This window comes from Scardinius erythrophthalmus, assembly GCF_964197995.2.
Source record: "Scardinius erythrophthalmus genome assembly, chromosome: 21".
NCBI classification, from domain to species: Eukaryota; Metazoa; Chordata; class Actinopteri; order Cypriniformes; family Leuciscidae; genus Scardinius; species Scardinius erythrophthalmus.
The window spans coordinates 26,450,445-26,470,952 of record NC_138241.1 but is presented as its reverse complement, the minus strand read 5'-3'; the positions used below and the strand labels follow the sequence as shown (position 1 = coordinate 26,470,952).

General features: G+C 36.1%; 1 protein-coding gene across 1 annotated transcript in view; it reads left to right on the top strand.

The window, feature by feature from the left end:
- atrnl1a (attractin-like 1a) overlaps positions 1-20,508 on the top strand; it is a 250,528-nt gene that overhangs the window by 107,549 nt on the left and 122,471 nt on the right. Inside the window, exons 22-23 of the mRNA XM_081351271.1 lie at positions 10,630-10,682; positions 20,314-20,408. Coding sequence (XP_081207397.1) covers positions 10,630-10,682; positions 20,314-20,408 — 148 coding nt within the window. The remainder of the gene's footprint in view (positions 1-10,629; positions 10,683-20,313; positions 20,409-20,508) is intronic.

The window sequence follows — 20,508 nt, the reverse complement described above, 5'->3', positions numbered from 1 at the left end:
CATGCCCTGATTGTGGATGTGTATGCGTGCACATACTGAGGTCCATAAAGACACAGTGCAGTGTGGATGTATTTGTAACAGGCTGCACCACTGCCACTGGCACTGATAATGTATTAAGCAGTAATGAGTTCCCCAGGACTTAAACACAGTTCTCAAAAGTTTCTCTTTTCTACATGCCCTCTATCTTTTTTTTTTTTTTCTTTTTTTTAAATATCACTTATGTGACCCGTGGGTAGAAAGTTAGATGGTACACAGGCAGTATAACTTCAGACTTCATGCCTGAATCGCATGGATGAATTTGGCTTGTTTGTTGGTACTGCTCAATGTTGTGGTTGATGTTTCGCTCATGGAGCACATCACATGGCGGTGGAACTGATGTACGTGTAGGTGTATTTACTCTTGTTACTGTACACTGATGTGACTCATGGGCTCCAGTTAGATAACATTCATTTTAAATGCTGGTACCCTTTTATTTGCGCTATTATTTTGTTCCAGTAAATTGTCATGATTGCAAAGAATTTTTCTCAGTAAGAATGACAAAATTTCCTATTTCCGTTTGGCCAATAATTTTCATTGTAAAAGCATTAGGCATTATTAAATTGGCTTCTTATCAACTCGCGTAACCAGTAAGACTTGGTTCTGGTCAACCAATTTCACCAGTTAGTCCATCTCAAAACCAGCATAAAACAAAATAATGGAAACTTGTGTTAGTATTTGTCACTCATGGGCAGAATTATTATTTGCACACTTTACAATCTACTTTAGACTGGATTTTTAATAAACTAGACTGCTGCTTTTATATATAAAACCAATGGTAACATGAAATACTAAAAAAAAAAAAAAAAAACTAAATAAAAAAAATGTTTTGTTGTCCACCTGTTGTTGCATACAGTCACCAATAAGTTTAAGTGCCTGGCACACACATATACTTTCACGTCACCATGGGAACCGCTGAAGTGATTAAAGACAATGACTCACCCAACCTGAGCGATGGCAGCCCGAGTGCTGAATCACATGTTTTTGAGCACATAACACTGCAACAACCTTCCTTCTCTGATAATCATGAAAATATTAAGTCTCAATCTTAATATGCTTTAAGCAATTCATTTCAATATGAATTACTTTTTTAAAAATCAGATCTATATTTTTGTCTACCTCACCCTCTCTTTCTCTTTCTCCATCCATTTAATTTCCACGTTTCATGCTCTAACAGGTGTGTTCTCTCAGACTGATTGATGCAGACTACATGCAGAATTGTAAATGGATATGAAAATGTATCTGCTCTGATTTTGGTTTGTATTTGGGTCTGGATGTTTACGTCTGGAGTTCTGGGTCTGCATGTCTATTTGTACCCCATTTTATCTTCAGATGTGCCTGTTTCTGTGTTCAGTGAAATGAGCCGAGTAAGCTGGCCCAACAGCTGTGAATAGCTGTGTTTTGAGGGACTGTTTGTCCTATTTGCTTCTCTCTTTGTTGATAACATGCCTGCTGCAGTTATATTGTACTGCCAACACAACAAAACATTGAAACATACATAATACTTGTTCTATGCACTATTGATCAGTGTTGTAACTACTTTTAAAAGTAACTTTCCCCAACACTGCTATTGATGGCATTTAGTAAATGTAACATTAAACTATGTCAGACTCAGCACTGGAGTAGATTTTAAAAAGACATGAATGCTTTTGTCCGATTGAAATCAAACTTTTTATCAAGAGTGCATGCAAACACACTTATTGATGCTCGTGTCTGAATGGGACCAAATTCCTGTATCCATGTACCAAGATCACATCGAAAACTATTTCAAAGGCTATTTTAGCAGAAAAAGACAATCTATAAGGTGTAATCTTATTTGAGTGAAAAATGCTACTTGAACTTGAGTTTCAAGATACTAAAACATAAGAAATACTGTCACAAGAAAGACTCTTCCTGCAGGTAACATGATTACACCAGTAGGTGGCGACAAGTGACTGTTTATGAGTGAGTCATTTGAATCATTCATCAACTGATTTGTTCAAAGCTGCTACAGCAGGAAATGAAGGACAAAAGTAAAGATGAGTGTAGAGTTTTGGCATCTAGAAATGTATACTTACTAGAGTTCTCAATTACAATTTAATATCATTTTTACAGCCTGTTGTTCTCTTAAAACTCCTTAAGGGAAATAAAAATAGACACAAATTATGTTGGCAGTAAGAGTTTAGAGCTATAGAGTTAATTTAAATGCATAGCTAAGACTATTATCTGACTTTTGATTGCAGACTTTGGTATTTTGGCATGTTTGTGACATTGATATCTCTTCTTAAAGTTTTTTACTTAAAGCAGGAAACATTAGTATTTATTTGCTCTCATTATACTGACATTTAGAAGAAACAACAGATATTAAAGCAATAAAAAATTATTTAATTTTTTCTATTTGTCTGTAGGGTCACAGTTCACAAATGTTTTTTTCAGTGCTATTTTGAAAGCCGTCAACCTGGCAAGACAAGGAATTCAGCTAGTGTTATATATAGAGAGAGTGAAAGAAAGTGAGTGAATCTCTAAAATATGTGAGACCGTGAGCAGCAAGGTCTCTTTCAAGGTTCTTTTCTCTTTGTTGCTTTGTGTCTTTGTTTGAAAGCGCAAGGAAAGGCGAGAGTGTGAGAAAATAAAATGAGAGAGAAAGACGGATCAAGAAAAAGACAGATTGAAGGGAGAAAGAGAGGAAGGTAGCAGGTGGCCCATAGCCTGTTTTCGCCTGTTTTCTGTAATGAGCTGAGCTGTCTGTTCAGCACGGCGGGAGAGACAGAGATGAGGTACTCGTTTAGAAGCTGGTGGAGGACGGAAAGGTACCGTTGGAGCAGTTCATGTAGACAGACTTCCTCTCAGCTGAATTCTCCTTATCTGGGTTTTGCTTTGGGCTGCTGATGTTAGTCTGCAATATGTATGTGATATTTTTAGTAGTGCTGTCAAAGTTAGCGCGTTAACGCAAAATCATATTAACGGCACACATTTTTTTAACGCACGATTAACGCAGGGTAATCAAGTGTTTGCAAAACTTTTATGGTAAATTTTTTTTACCATAAAAGTTTTGCAAACACTTGATTACCCTTAATATTTTTTTCATAGGACAATCTGCATAATACAAATATTAAATAGCTACACAAATGAAAAAAAAAGAAAAGAAAAAATTAATAATTATATACTTCTCAGTATCTCACAAAAGTGAGTATACCCCTCACATTTCAGCAAACATTTTAGTATACCTTCTCAAGGGACAATACTATAGAAATGAAACTTGGATAGATTTTAGAGTAGTCAATGTGCTGCTTGTATAGCAGTATATATTTACTGTCCTCTGAAAATAACTCCACATACAGCCATTATTGTCAAAATAGCTGGCAACAAAAGTGAGTACTAGGGCTGTCGCGATAACCGCAATATGGTAGTATCGTGCTACTGACAAGCCAACCACAGAGGAATGCAAGTAACCGCATTTTTTTTTCATTTGTTATATATCACAATTTATATACAGCAAAACCATTAGGTGCCATCGTTTCTCAAGAAGATGCATGTTATTTTTTAACAAACTTGTTATTATAAACTCAAGACATAATTAGGTGGATAATTAAACACATTCAGTTATCACCTGTAGATTATGTATTCATTTTTATATATTCATCTTATCAGGTCATCTGAGAGTGCTATGCACCCTTTGTAATCTTATTTGAGTGCAAAACACTGCTTGTACAGGAGTTTCAAGATACTATGACATAATAAATACTGTCATAAGACGTTATTTGACATTGCGGTTGTGTACTATATTAAGTTATCTGGATTTGTCATTCTCTCTTTCTGCAGTATGCATCTGCAGTAATCATACATTCAAACGATGCATTTAAAAACATCACTCGACATTACTCGAAAGATTTGTTTCTGAAAAGATTACTCGAAAGACTGACATTCCTTCAGGAAAACACCCATGTTTTTTTATTAAAAATATTTTCACTGGTAGAACAAAAACAACAAAACTAGCTGGCAGTTTTAATGTGTCAAAAACGTAGTTACTCATTATTGACATCTTGTTTATTGAACTGTTGTGTACTCCTATCTATCTATCTATCTATCTATCTATCTATCTATCTATCTATCTATCTATCTATCTATCTATCTATCTATCTATCTATCTATCTATCTATCTATCTATCTATCTATCTATCTATCTATCTATCTATCTATGCTTTCAGACTTTGTTTATACATGTTACTCATCTGTTTATCATGTTTAATAAAGAGTAATGTTTGGTGTTTTAAATATAGTAGCTAAGCAGCAGCATAGTTTCCTGTTCACCACATCTACACTCATCTTGTAAATGTGTGTTTCATTTCAATTTAATATCCCTTTTTATAATGTCGAGTGTTGTGTGTGTGTTTGTGTGCTTGTGATCCACGAGGAAGCCGCTATTTAATTAGACAGGCTCTCCTGAGGAGTACTCAAGCGAGAACGTTTAAACCCTGCGAGCAACAATTGCGTATGCTTTTGTGAGACGCGCGCACACACAGAGCTGTCTCAGTGTGAAATGTGGCACTCCGAGGATTTATCTGCTAATTCAGTCTCTTGCGAGCAGGCGCCACACACATTCTGTTTATTTAGTCAGGGTGAGGCTCTGTTACCGTGTGGCTAGAAGGATCAACACAGGGCAGTTGGTGTACCACACTCTTCCCCCTCCTCTCTCTCACCTGTTTCTCTGCTTTCTTTTCAAACTAAGAGAGCAGTAGGACTAGACAGATACTGTATCTAGAGGGCATGCCCAGTGTCTGACACCTGCTGTTTTCATTCTCCATCCCTTTATTTGTTCTCTCAGTCCCTGTCTTATGTTTTTCCCTCAAACTTTTTCTGGACCTCATGTTGTGCTGGACTGGGTGTACTTGCTGTAATCTGCTGTCATTCAACAGCAAAGAGGTCAATCATACCTGGAGAAAGCTTAGCTATCTCTTAGCATTCCCATTCATCTCAATGGAAGTTGCTCAGCTGGCTGGCGCAGGATCCCCGAAAGTCTGGAGACATTTAGGGTTTTTATTTTTTTATGAAATAAAAATACAGGAAAACAGCCTTAACAGTGGGATATTGTATGGTTCAGTGCAATGTAAAACCAAGGAGAAGAAATATGAGTTTTCAAAGCAGGCAGAAGTTGAAGAGAATTAGAAATATTTGAACTATAATGAAATGTTTTGTTAAGCATAGCAGAGTGTTTATGGTTGTCCCACTGTGCTTGGTGAACACTCAGCATTCAAAATGTTCCTCTGGAATCATATTATGTTATTGGAGCCCTGGAGGTTTTTTTTTTCTTCTTCGTTTTTTATTCCCATTTTTGCCCTTCGTATGCCTGTTTATATCCTGAGGTGGTGTCATGCAAGATTTTACCCTCCCGCAGAAGGGGGAGGGTGCTTTTTTTGGTGCCTGATTTGAAATACTACAAAATTGCTTTGACACATGTTGTCTTAATTATAAATATACTTTTAGTCCCCCTGTAGTCAATAATCATATCCCTTAAAACTCATCTTCGATCACCAAAATTACATATTTAAAAGTTTTTTTCCTGTGAAAAAAATTTCTTCATGCCTTAACCCTCTGGGGACCAAGCTGTTTTTGGGGTCCTTGAGATGTTCTGACATGCCTTCACATTTGTGCTTTTTTCAGTTATTTATAAACATGTTAATGGCTAAGGTGTAAATTCACTCTATATAGCACAAACCGGGCTACCATAATATGCGAGCAACGTGTATGTAGATGTTTGTATTTTTAAGAGAATAATGTTTATGCATGGTTATTGGAAAAAATTAAAATGAAAGTTGCTGAATTAAGACCACAAAACACATATTAAATATGTGTCCACAAGACTTTTGACTTATGGATGTTATCCCTTTGAGTTCTAGCTTCAAAATTATGTGAAAATAGTCTTGCTTTATCGTTCACAAAAAAAAAATACATTGATTTAAATGGTGTAAAACAGGTTTTGCTTGGAAAGCCAATATGCGAGGGGGAGGAGTAGTTTACACCTTAGATTTCAATGTCCCACCCACTCTGCATAATGACTCTGCCTAATGAGCCATTCTTTCAGGTGTGACACTGACTGAGCCACAATGCAAGGACAAAAGATGTATTTAGAAGAAGACTTATATTGACCATTTAAGATTTCGCTTACATCTCTCTTGTAAATATGTTTTGCTATTTTATTAAAAATGTTACAATTACAACAATAATTACAATTTCAACAATATTTCAAGTGTACTCTTTCTTTATAAAAAAGAAAAAGAAAAAAGATTATAGGCCTACATTTTATCATATGTATTCATTAGTTTGAATATAGCCAACATCTAACATCTTAGTCTATGACTTTATTTTTGACAATTATATATATATATAACGCGTTAGATATGAGCAGAAATTGCTAAACAAAAGCTTATTTGATGTGGCAGTATATTCTACAGTAGCCTAAAAACTGTACCCAAATCTAGTCAACAAGTGACTGACTGTAACGTTGTTTTTATGAAATATTAGGGCATATAAATGCTAATTTGCAGTTTAATACGTTGCTTATACAAATAAATTTTATTTCAACATATTCCAGTCGATTTTTACTCATCTCAGTAGGCTATAGCAAAGCAGTTTATTCTTTCACACACAGACGCGCGATTCATATTTAGGCTAAACAGTCTTTACAAATATGTACCCTTCATTCATCTCACAGAAAGGCGAGTCATATTATAGAAATGCGATTCATCTTTTTGCGGTTTGCATAGGCCTACACTAACGTATTCCACACTTGAGAAAAGAAAACAACCTACCTCACTCCTCAGCGGGATCTGCTCCTCATATCAGGATATATTGCTCCTCATATCAGCAACATCTTTTCTCCATAAGGTAGGCTATATTATGCCTCACTCGATCGTGACGCGCTTTGTTTACAGCTGATGTGGGCGTTTCACAGGTCTGAAATAGTTCTCAGAATTTGCGTTTGAATAGCACGCGCTCTCCGGGGAGTGGTCACATTACTTTTGAATGGCTCGTAATGAGCTCGACTGGAGTCGCTCTCTTTTTATACAGATTACAGAAGCTGAGCATATTTGTTTTTTATATAAATTACTTCATTTAAAAGATGTGATCTCAAGCTTTATGCCTGTGGGTCTGTTTGCCTGTTTGACTGAATTTTCGCGGAGTTATAGATCATTTTCGAACGCGTTGCAAATGGGAGTTTACTGACAGAGAGAAGGCAGAAATCGCATCATGTTGATTTTTCTTTATTTGTCAAAAAGCAAAACACTTTATTTTTATTATGAGTATACAGAAAAAAAATAGAAACTGAACAGGATCGATTGATGTATTACACGAAAATGAAAGATCAAAATTAACAGAGCATTTAGTGTTTATTTTCATTGCAAAAAAAAAAAAACGAGCAAAACGCGCAGGCGCGTTTTTGGTTCCCAGAGGGTTAAAATAGCTTGAATGTAACATTTAGTATACGCAGATCAATGAATATGCAAATTAGCCCCGCATCCACTTACTCATGTCAGCTCAGTGATTAACTTGTTTAATTTACCGAGGTAAACGCTGCACAATGGTGTCGCTCTTTACAACGTCTGACACATAGCTGTAAATAGTATGAGCCTTTTGCTTGACTGTTATCAAACATCTAAAAATGTTACACAAACCATGTTCCCGTTCACCATGTCAGAGTCAGTCAGCTGCCTTCTACAATTCAACATCCTTACAAGCGCTTTGAACAATTCAGAACGTCAGTGGTTCATCATAACATCGTAATTTACACCATACACCCGCCATATTGATAAATCTACCCGATTTTTCATATCAACGGAATAACCTGGCTCCTCTCGAGAGTCACCTGCTAGTTCACTGTTAATGATATGCTAAAGCCCGCCGGCATGTTGACGTGATTGGTTACAAGGTAGTTTGTGATTCATTCGTTAGTTTCATAAATAATTGTAAACAAAGTTAACTTTTAACTTACTGTTTTTAATCAAATAAATGCAGGCTTTCTTTTCCTTCCTTGTATGATTATGATGCAAGACTCTTTCTCAGGCCCTCGGCCACTTCTCCACTTCAAAGGGCAATTTGGTGATTAATCATGCGTGTTTGCCCTGCTGGTCCATCCATCCATCTGTGTGTTTATTGAGTTCTGAATCCACACACATGAACTCACTGTTTCTGTAGCATGAGGTGAATAATAAACACTCAGTGTTTACATGCCAGTAATGAGTGTTTGCTTTAAACTAAACCAGACATGCCACTGTGTTCTCTCTCTCTCTCTCTCTCTCTCTCTCTCTCTCTCTCTCTCTCTCTCTCTCTCTCTCTCTCTCTCTCTCTCTCTCTCTCTCTCTCTCTCTCTCTCTCTCTCTCTCTCTCTCTCTCACACTATCTTTGTCTCTGTCGTCCTCTTATTTAGAGTGGGTACAGCTGTCTTTTTCAGTCCTGACTGAATATACGGATATCAAGAATGGTCATTAAAAATAAAATGTGCTTCACAAAATCTTATCTACACCTTTGCCGTTGAAACAAGAACTTCCAGATTTTCTTTTCTACAATGAAAGCTTAGGCATTACTGTAATTCTCTGTTTAAATGGATGCATGTTTCGCACAGAAACAAAAAAAATATTTTTGCTATATATTCCACTCACACAGGGTTTTGCTCATCTCTCTGATCCTAAGAGAGTCTGTGATAGTTTTGCTTTTGGCACAGAGTAAAGGGTTTTGTTTGGTTTGTCAGTCTGGATCGATCAGAAATGTGGTCTCATCCTCCTCTTCAGGCCTCAGAGGAGCGGGGCACCTGACGGCCCGTCCACTATAATCATCTCAAGCATGGCTAAGAGTATACTACCTGCAGCATAGGGAGAAATCACCATAAAAATACAACCACACAGCCATTTATGGTCCCACAAACCAGCAACACTCTCACACGTTTTTTTCTGTGTTTGGAAAAAGTATCTTATACTCAACAAGGCTTCATTTATTTGATCAGAAATACAGTTTAAACATTAATATTGTTTTCTGATTTATTTAAATTTCAAAATGTAATTAATTTCATTTATTTTTAGTTTATTGTATTTTATTTTCATTTATTTAATTTACATACATATTAGTGGTGGGCCGTTATCGGCGTTAACGCGAGACTCTTATCGCGCAATAAAAAAAATATCGCCGTTAATCTATTCTCCAAGTTGGGTTGGGAGCTGGCTGGCTCAAGCTACACAAGCTATGATGACGCAATCTACCCGCGGCCGCGAGGTACACCCGGCTGCAACGCATCATATTCGTCGTCATCTTAAGTAAACACGGCTGAAAGTGAAAGCTGGTGTAAAAGATCGGTGCAACATTCATTATTTGGACTTGGTTCGGATTTAAGCCGTCCGACGTAGACTGTGTGGTGTAACAGTTCGGTAAGTTAACACACGACTAATCCGTTCTACCACCTCAAATTCAAAACGAAACATATCACTGAATACCAGCGCGCGCGTATTATTCCCAATATATCTGAGTGGTGTAGAACATAATCTCTGTCTGCGCCCGATTTAAAGAATCGTTGTTGTGTTTCTTTTTAACTGAAAAGACATCAGTTAGAATATTCTAATTTTAAATTTGGGGTTTCATAAGCTCCAAGCCATAATAAACATTAGACCTACTCAAGTCTCTGCAGCTAGTGTACTTACATTTTTTTTTATCTGCAAAATTATGTTGTATACTTACAGTTTTGCACAATTTATGTTCTCAAAACTACATGCACCCTTAAAAAAAAAAAACCTTTAGCAGTTGTTTAGCAGGGTCTGTGTAACTATAATATCGTTATCGCAAGAGGCTGCAATGTATATCACAATATGGATTTTAGGCCATATCGCCCATCCCTAATTGATAGCCTATAGTAGTTGATAATAACATAGGCCTACCTAATGTTGCCTACGGACGGTAACAGTACAGTAGTAACTTTTTACAGTCTATGAGTAGAACAGCTTTCTCAAGCAGTTTGTGATGCATTTTGGAAACAGGAGATGAGCCCCTGGTCTAATGCGCCACCTGGCTTGAGAAACCCGTTCTCAAAGACTTACTTTTATAGTCATTATTTGGGTAGCACACATATTCTGAATGCCTTCGGTAGAATTCAAATGAGCCATTTTAATCTAGATTAATCTAGATTAATTTCAAAATTAATCTAGATTAATCTAGATTAATTTCAAAATTAATCTAGATTAATCTAGATTAAAAAAATTAATCTATGCCCACCTCTAATACATATATATGTATATATATATTATATATATTTATTATTATTATTATTATTATAATTATTATTATTATTATTTTTTTTTTAATCTTGCTAACTTCAAACTTTTGAATCTATTACTAGTGGTATTTATTAAAAAATACAGCACATTTTAAAACACACTAATAAAGAAATAGTTCAAACATTAACAACTATTGTCATGTGTTGTGTGTTGTATGCCTATTGTAAATAATGATTGAAGTTTAATTTTTTGATGAACACTTCCTCTGTTGATGGGTGAAAACTAGTTTCCAAATCTGGTTTGTTTGTTAGCGTGTCATATCTGTAAACAACATGTTCTTTCTGTTCATTTACTGCAGATGTGATTCCGAAAATCGCTACCTTGGAAACCCACTTAGAGGAACATGTTACTGTAAGTAACCCTCACTCTGTCTCTTTCACACACACACATAGGGATGGCTGATATGGCTAACAATTATATTTTGATATTTTAAAGCCGATTTATAATGTTAATATACTGTGTATTTGATCTCTTTTTATGTATGTTACCCAAAATGACAAGTCGATTCAAAGTGTAACAACTAATCTAATGGCACAGTTCTTAGGAAACTTAATGTCCTTAAGTTTTGTGCAATTTATACAATGTCAATTTTTTATTTTTTTTTTGGCTTCATTAAATTAAGCATCACAAATATATTGTGACTACTCAGTGTCATATATGTCATATTTTACCCCCCTCCCCCAATTTTTTATATATATATATATATATATATATATATATATATATATATATATATATATATATATATATATATCCCATGCCACCAATATATATATATATATATATATATATATATATATATATATATATATATATATATATAAAATTGGGGGTGGGGGGTTAAAATATGACGTGTTCACTCTCAGTAATCAATCTGTTATCCCACCTGAAGGTTGGGGCTTCAGTTCCATTTTTATAGAAGCAGAAGCGACCCAGCATGTCCTTAAGCCACAATCACTGATTCTGATTTAAAGTGTCTCAAACAAATATCTGAAGGTCAGAGAGTGCAGCGGGCAAGCAGTCAGGTCTCATTCCTCTTCCATACATCTGCTGCTTGAAAATGCAGTACAAGTGTTTACGCACAACTTCCTATGTATTTTGCGGGTAGGAAGACTTGACTGACTTTCTGATTGGTCTCTCTCTCTAAAATGCTTTTTACTTTTGAACAAAGATTTGAACTGCATGTTGCAAATGTAAAAGTCAATCTTTTTTTGTAAGTAAAGCCTTGCATGTTCTTGAGTAATTGTAGAGTTCTCCTATCTAAACAGGTTAAGCATAATGATGATAATTTCCTGATGTAAATATCATGTTAGATATCAATTAAAAAATGTTTTACTTTGTGTTTTATCGGGTAAACATTTTAATTTATTTTATATAATTTTATTTATTTATTTTCATAATGAAAGCATACTTTTAGACTGTTTTCGCAAGTGCTATTAATGCATGTTCAGAATGTGCATCAGTTAAAAGGTTCAAAAGTATTATGCACCCTGTGTTTTTTGCATAATTTATTACAAATGTATGGTAGTTTTTTTTACTTCTAGGAATTCAAACCCAAATCCCTTGAGCATTGTTACTCTTACATTTTGTGAGCATGTGCCACATCACAACTCCAACATGAATTAATTATTATAGGATTACAAGCAAACATTTAGCAATAATCCTTAATGTTTGTGTCAAAGCTGGATGTACTTTGTGTCTCTAACTCTCCATGTTTAGCATTCTTTCTCTGTCACAGAAAATCTCTGTCTCTCACACAGGCAGTGTAGTTTTAGTTTATATTCAGAGCACTAGATGGCAGCCTTACAGCTCCAGTATTTGTCCAGTTGTCACGATTGACACAAGCACAGAGTGGTCATAACTTCCTCACTCGACCACAAAATAGGAAAAAGTAAAGAAAATGACACGGCCACAGAACAGAACCATCGTCTTCAGGAGCAACGGACATGTGTTCTCCTGAAAAAGACTTTGTCTACACAAATTCCTCAAGACAGCTGGAAATTAAAGTCAGTACTTAAGGAAAACTATTTTAAAAAACCTATTCTAAATTATTGCTCTTGTCACTACCACTTTCCCAGAAATGCCACAAGACCAGACCAGATTTGACAAACCAAACCAGGCTTATGTAAACAGCTCTCCCATGCCACCAATGAATGTTTTTAAAACTAAGAGTCTCGGATAAGCAGAGCACATCCAGACAGCCAATTTGTTTTAATGCACAGAATCATCAGTTGATGATCTATTCTGTTCTTCAATTTGTGTCACTGCAAACGAGCTTCTAAACTCAACTTTTCTTTGGACATTTGAGGTTTACTCAGACATTTATGTTATCTATTATACTACAAAGGTTTCAGTTAGTAAGAACTTGAAAAGGTCTTATGGCAGAAAGGTTCTCAGTATTTTGATTAATCAACACACATAGGAGATGACTATCTGTCAAAAGCACGTGTGAGGGGTTTGCAAGGCTTTTTATGAGCAGATCAGACTATCATTCCCTGTATATAGGAGGATTTATTACCAATGCATTATTTATAATTGACCTCCCCTCCAGTCTCTGCAGCACAATACTGTTATATCACTTCATGATTGATAGTGCACTGCATCATATCCTCCTGTGGTCAACAAATCCTTCCAGCATCCTCGCTCTTTCCAGCTGAAATGAAACACGCATTACAACGCAGATTCTGATGGGATGTGCTGTTGTAAAATGCCGATAAATACACGTGACCGTAAATTCTATTGGGATAGTTCACCCAAATCATAAAAATGCACTCATCATTTGTTTTGCCATCATGTATCAAGAAGATAATTTTTGAAAATCATTTACACCATTTTTGTCTATACAAAGAAAGTCAATGGGGTCCAAAACAAGATTGGACCCTATTAATTTTCATGGACAAAAACAATACTAAACAAAAAACAACAACAAAAAAGTAATTTGAGTTTCACAGAAGAAAGTCAGTCATACAGGTTTGGAAATTGCTTGTTGGTTAAGCTTGTTTTATTGAGTTATTTATGAACCACTAAGTTTTGACTTTGAATTTGCACTAATAAAATGAACTATTCCTTGTAATGGAATTGAGCCATGTCTGAATTTGCAAATCATAAGATGGGTTCCCAAATTTTTTTGTCAGACGAACCCCTTAAATGTAAAATATTTACTTAAAGTCCCCCTGTGGTGAAGACCAAGCTTTTAATGTTGTTTATTTGTCTATGTGGTGTTTTTAATATGCTTTAAGACCAACCATGTACAAATTTATAAGTCAACACCATTGCTGAGTATTTTCTCCTTAAAACTTTAGTGAACCAAAGAAATCGGTTTGAAATCGCTGATGTTTCTGATGTCTCAAACTACCTTGTAACCATAGAATGTAAAAAAATATGGACGTAGTGTCCGTGACATCACCCATAGGTTTCTGAAGAACATTTTTGAAGCCCAAAGTGGGTGGAGCCGGCCATCGCCATCATGGTAGCACACCACTCCTGGATAAACGAAAATGGGCCAAAAGGCGGGATTAGCTGAGGTGACGTGCAGGCAAACGGCTAGTAGTGACAGCAGCAGCAATCCTCCTGTCACTCAAGTGGCCACGCCCTTAATTATGCAGAACTTTAAGGCTTAATATAATTTAAACGGATGAGTTCTAAAAAAAAAAATTACCACCTCACAGTTGTCATGAAGGGTAAAATTAGCTATATAGACCAATACCGATGAATTGCAGTTTAAGCCACTTCCGTGTTGGTTTCAAGAGAAACAGGAAAGTTGCAGCTTGCTTGTAACCAATCACGACAACATGTGATCATCAATGAGTGGATCTCTGAGCTGGTGTGAGTGAGTGGAGGCAGGGCTAATTTGCATATTAATAGACCTGTGTATACTAAATGAGGCAAGGGTTTAGAGTTAATTTCAAGCTATTTAAAGGCATGATGCATTTTTTTAAAAGGAAAAAACGTTTAAATATGTAATTTTGGTGATCAAATATGAGTTTTAAGGGTCATTAAAGTTTTAATTTGTCATTAAATTGAAAAATATTAACTTAAAATCTCATTTTATGATTGACTACAAGGGAGACTTAAAGGTGCATTGCGCAAGTCTCTGAGTTTTTGCAGAACTATGCCACCTTCTGGCGACACGCGAAACTGCATTCAGAGTTGTGTACGCGGTTACGTGGAGTTTGCGTTGGGGTTTGGGATGAAATAGAAGCCGGTCTCTTTGAATCCATCTTCTACTTTTGCCAAAGTCGCTTGAGTTGTCTTCGCTGATGCGGATAATGGCGGCGAATACACAAACCTGCCAGACATAGCCAGGTGAGCGTGAACGCGCATGACGTCACGCCCAGTCGATTCCGTCCCGAATCCCTCTTATTTATTTTACTGTACAGGATTATAGATGCAATCACAGTGATCATAGAAGGGCTCATTTAGCCCATCAGGCAATTGTTTAAGCATGTATGGGTTAGAAAAACGGGTATTTTTAACATGAAAAGTTGCTTAATGCACCTTTAAAAGTTTCCCCTGAGATTTCAAGTTAATATTTTTCAATTTAATGGCACATTCTGATAATAATAGTAATAATAAGGAATATTGGTCAAATGCTGTAAACTTTTGTCCACAAACATATTGGAAATTGTGTAAATGTGTAAGTAAAGTGAACCTGGTGCACGTTGCGTTCCCAAATGCACATTAAACTCACATCACGTGGTGTAAGGCATCTGATGTCAGGCATGGTTGGTTAAAATAACCTTTGTGATATCTATTATTATATTACACTCGAGTTCAGATTAAAGCAACTGTTCTTCTCCATTTCATGCTCCTTGTATGGTGTACTAAACCCTACAGTGTACACTGCAGCTGGCCTGCAAACTCTCTCACAGACAAACACGTATAAACACACAGAGCAACCACAAGCAGCACCTCACGTTCCCAGCATCCAGCTGTTATCTCTTACTAGCACTGTTCCCATCAGTCTGTCAGTGTGGATTTCATCACACGTGTGCAACGATTCAGTGGTCCAGCTTCGAAATATGTGGGGTGGACACACTCGCTAATTTGACCAATTAAAGCCATGAAGAGAGGCTAGTTGGAGCGAGACAAGTCTGACTCCCTAAGGGAACGTCAGTGACATTTACCCACTGAGTGGGATTGATGTTTACGCTTCATATTTGTAACAGGCTAATTCAACCAGCCTTGAACACACTAATGTCTGTTATCACAAGGAGAAAAATCAAGGGCCATCAAATATGATAATACTAATGATGACGATAAATGCAAGTCACCGTAATGGTAATTGAATGTCTCCTTCACTATCATAATGGACAGATGTTTATTACGGTATAACCTCCAGTGTGATCAGGGTCATGTTTCAACTGCCATATACATGATGACAAATGGTTACATGATGATGAATGTTATGCAGTGAAAACTGTAATCAAACCGTTGTCTTAATCAGACTAGAGGTCATATTTACCATGCTGTATCATATTCTAATAGACCAATGGTGACTCAAGTTTTTTTTTTTTTTTTCTTCCTTATTGTAATGGGTACATTTAGCTTTGCTTCAGAGCACTACATTGTTATTAACATTGTCATTTTTGCTCCATTACTTTTCAGAAAACATATAAATCCTTTTCTGGAATGGCCTGCTCTGAAACGTGATAGTGGTGTACCGTTTATGAGCAAATCATTTATTTAAGCCAATTCTTTTCGGTGAACCTATTGAAATGGTTCACAAATCACACTGAACTATTCTTTCACAAATTGGATGGATCCGTTTACAGCTGTTCTTCGATTCTACAGCTCTCTGGTTCCATGATCTAGGCAACAACTCACTGAATTGGACATGTCTGACTCAAAATTAACAAAAAACAGAAAAGAAAAAAAAAGCTATGCAAAGTTTTTATATTTGTTTACAATTTTTTATATACTGTTTTGTTGTTTTCACTTGTATACACACTTATGAGTAAGCTCAACAGATATTAAAAGTTTAATCTTTTGATTAGTGTACAACAATACTTTTTTCAACATTGATAATAATATGAAATGTTTCTTGAGCGCTAAATCAGCATGTTAGAATGATTTGTGAAAGATCATGTGACACTGAAGAGCAATGGCTGCTGAATATTCAGCTTTCAATTCACAGGAATAAATTACATTTTAAAATATATTAAAAAAGAAAACGGTTATTTCAAATTATGATAATATTTCTCAATATTTATGTTTTTATTATATTTCTCAATATTTATGTTTTTATTATATTTTTGATCAAATAACCACAAGCAACAACTAGCCTTGGTGAGCATAAAATACTCAAAACATCAAAAAATCGTATCGACCACAAACTTTTGAAAGGTAATTTACTTTCACTCAAATACTTGATTTGTTAAAGACAGCTTTGATTCTCTTAACATTGATCCAAAAAATTATATTTATACCTCATATACTGATTTACAGCCAACTTTCCACTGGCTGAATCAAAGCCTCTACTGCTTCAGACATACTCAGATGAGTGTCCAGACATCCTCAGGTCCCTCATCAAAAACTAATCAGGCACTCTGCCTAGACAGCTAAATACATTTAGTCAGGCTCCTTTGTGCTTGCATACAAAGTCACTTTTTATTTGGACATCTAAAGCCCCATCTTATTTTCTTAAGATAATTGTATTGGCTTTAAGCCTTAGATGTAGATATCTTCAGTCGAGACCATGTTAAAGTGCATGGGGATGAATTAGGACGTTCTTTACTTTCATTTCATTTTGGTCATGCTGATGTTATGGAGAAGAAATTGTCAATAAGATGATAAAGCTATGATCTAATCAATCCAAAACCTCTAATGTCAATAGATTTTGTCTATTTATGCCTCTTTATATAACTGCTTTCAAATGTCACTATACTGCAAACAGTCAAGTGTTAATCTTGCATAGTGGAAATGCCGGTTGATATAATATTCTGATTTTTTGTCACACCACAAAGATAATATTCAAGCAAAGCACATTCAAGCTGTTTACCGAGCAGAAATTTTGCATGTCATACATGCACAGTGCATCCTGCAAAAATAGTGTAAGTTGTAGCTGTTCCAGTCATGCACACTGAGTTTAATTTATCATACAAAACATTTAGCTGTATCATTCCTTCTAAATAATTTGTGAACATGAACATCTTACCTTTTGTTATGCATACATGGTTGTCTTCAGTGCAAAAAAACTCTTTTTTTGTACTTCATTTCAGCTCATTGCATACATGACCGTGTGAACCAGTGTATATTTAGCTTCAACTTATTATTTAAGGGCAGCGTGCCATTTTCTTTCCTGTTTCTAAAAAAGATGACTCCAGATGTCCCTAACTCTCTGCTGTTCTCATTACCGCCAGCAAGGTGTTCCAGAATTGAGGATGATAACATTTATGGTAGAAGACATTAAATAAAATACCTAGATCCTGTTTGCCAGGGATGGCCTTCTTTTATTGCTTCATTTCAGATCTCTGAACTTGGAAATGAAATGTGTTCTGCAGAATGCTTAGAGGAAAATGCACTTTGGCTTGATGAAACTGTTATTTGAGATTCCTGTAACGCTTTATTGAATTATGTAGTGTAAATAAATGTGTGCATTTCGCAACCAGAGCACGTCATAAGACGATGATGTTGTTGTCGGTTGTAATCAGAACGTCCTCTGTTGGCTTCTTATGTATGTTTAATTTTATCAGATAATGGTGAAAATATTCTGGAGTTCAAGAAAGGTTAATAACCTCATATGTTAATAATTTCATTCCTCTGAAATAGAATAGTAGCGCATGTTTTCATATAATTTCGGTTGATTAAATTACCACAAAATAACCACATTAATTAGTGTTCTCTGATTTCACTCTAGGGGGAATTTGATTTACTGGATAAATTTGAGCAATTAATTGGCTTATTATAACCGAATTACAGCAAAAATGTTGGAAGCAGCTAAAACATTACAGCATATTGTTATTTACGTTCATTTCATATTTGCATTGTGCTTTAAACTCCTTGAGACGCATGCACTCGTGCACATATAAATACATGCAGTCATGCAAGCGAACACAGTTGCACACTCAAAAATATTAATATCATCACAGCAGGAAGTGTAAGAGAGTGGGCAATACATAGCTTTAAGTGTCCTCTCAAGCACCATAGATATAACTACGTGTACTAAATCCTATAACGCAAAACAGCCTGTTGATCTCCCTCTTTGATTTTCTGCTCTTATTTTTCCCCTTCATGGAATAGAAAAACTCTCTGTAGTTTGCCAAAGACCCTTATGGGATAAACATAGCTTTGCTGTGTACCTGGGGCAAGAACAAGGAGAGAAAAAGCTAGCAATAATCTTTCTATTTCTGTGACAACGGAGGGTACTGAGTGGTCAGAGGAAGAGATAAGCTCAAGACGGACGCTTTGATCTGATCTGCGGTAATTCTCCATCTCTCTGTGGTTGCGGAATAAACACGGCTATTTGTTGAACCTAATATCCTTTAGTTTCGCTCGCTTTTTGTGAACATCCCCCAATCTGCTATGGTTTAGTGTGCATCTGTTACGTCATGGGCAGATATGTAGAGATAAACATCTTTTGAGGCCTGGAAGTTTTTCTTGGATCAGCGAGGGGTCAGAGACAGTCTGACTCGGTTTGTTAGATTGCAGCTGCTCATTTGAGGTTTGAAATTGATGTTTAAGGTTGATGATGTGTGCTCAGGGTCATGATGAGTTAGATTAGCAACCAGGTTGCAATAAATTGAACTAATCACACACACACACACACACACACACACAATGCCACTATTTCTTATGAAAAACAGTGCCTGTGATATGCTATTTTAAAGGTAAACACATTTCCTCATAATATACATTGTACATAATTTCATTTCTCAAAGAGTCTGAAAAAGATTCAGTACTCTCTCTACTCCCCTCCTTTCCGAGGGCCTACTCTGCTCTCATTGGTCAGATGGCCCAGTCTGTTGTGATTGGTCTGCCGCTTACAGTGCATGTCAGAAACAAAACACCTATTACCATCTGAATTTCAGCTCCGGAGGCTTCTTTAGCACTTGATACAGCGATACGAACAATGGCATCGGTTTTCCCATATCAATTCCAGCGCGAGTCCTTATTCTTTTAAAGTGGATGAAAAGTGGATTCGCAGTGCTGAAAACAGCTTCTTCTCGACATGTCGTCAACACAAACCAAACTCTTCCAGGCCTCAGCTACAACTACGGGTCAAAGTAGACGTCGTTCACGGGCAGCCAATGAAGAACTTTGTCTGGCATTATGCAAATTTGTTACATTGTTACGTAGGTATGTAAAAGGAAGTGAGACTGGAAATGCTGACGACTCTTTACAGCAGTTCAGAATCGATTCTTTCTTTTAGGAGACATTAACGTTTGTCATGCACTTTTATCTTTAAAACATTGCAGACCTTTTACATTAGCAAACAGTTGTATTACACACTACATGAAACGTAATATTCAAAATAGCATAATAGTGGCACTTTAAGTGCTTTTAATCTATAAAAGATTTTGTCAATTTATAAAAGGTCATAAATGATCCAGAATCCAGAATAATGTCAATGACAGTTCAGTATTTTCTTCCATCAGCAGAGTTGATATTAATTTTGACCCGCTGGACAATCAAATCAGTTCTCAGCCTTCCTCTGTCTGTTGCTATTTAATCAAATGCCGTCTTCATGATTGGATCGGACAAGGTGACCTTTAGTTGCTCGTGCAGATGTGAGCTGTCAAAAAGTCCTTGATATCACAACTGCTTCTCTTTCCCAACGAGAGTTTGTGTTTAACTTTGAAGATTAGCTGTGATTGCCATGATGTTGTGATTCCAACATGACGTGAACATGAGGAATTTTTGCCACGCTATCACTTTCATATCATGTTAACAAATCTCATGATTTTCACATTGAGACACTTGGACATAAATTCTAAATACAATTTGTTTTGTTTTTGTTTTTGTGTTTCTCCCACCTTACTAGATAATCTTCTGATAGACTACCAGTTCACCTTTAGTCTGCTTCAGGAGGACGATCAGCATTACACAGCTATTAACTTCATGGCGACTCCGGAAGAGGTCAGTGAGTTTGCATCATGTGTTTGCGACAGGTTGTATTTGATTTTGAACTTGGTGTGTTTCCAAAAAAAGTGCCCAAATTTTGTTAACTTAACATATG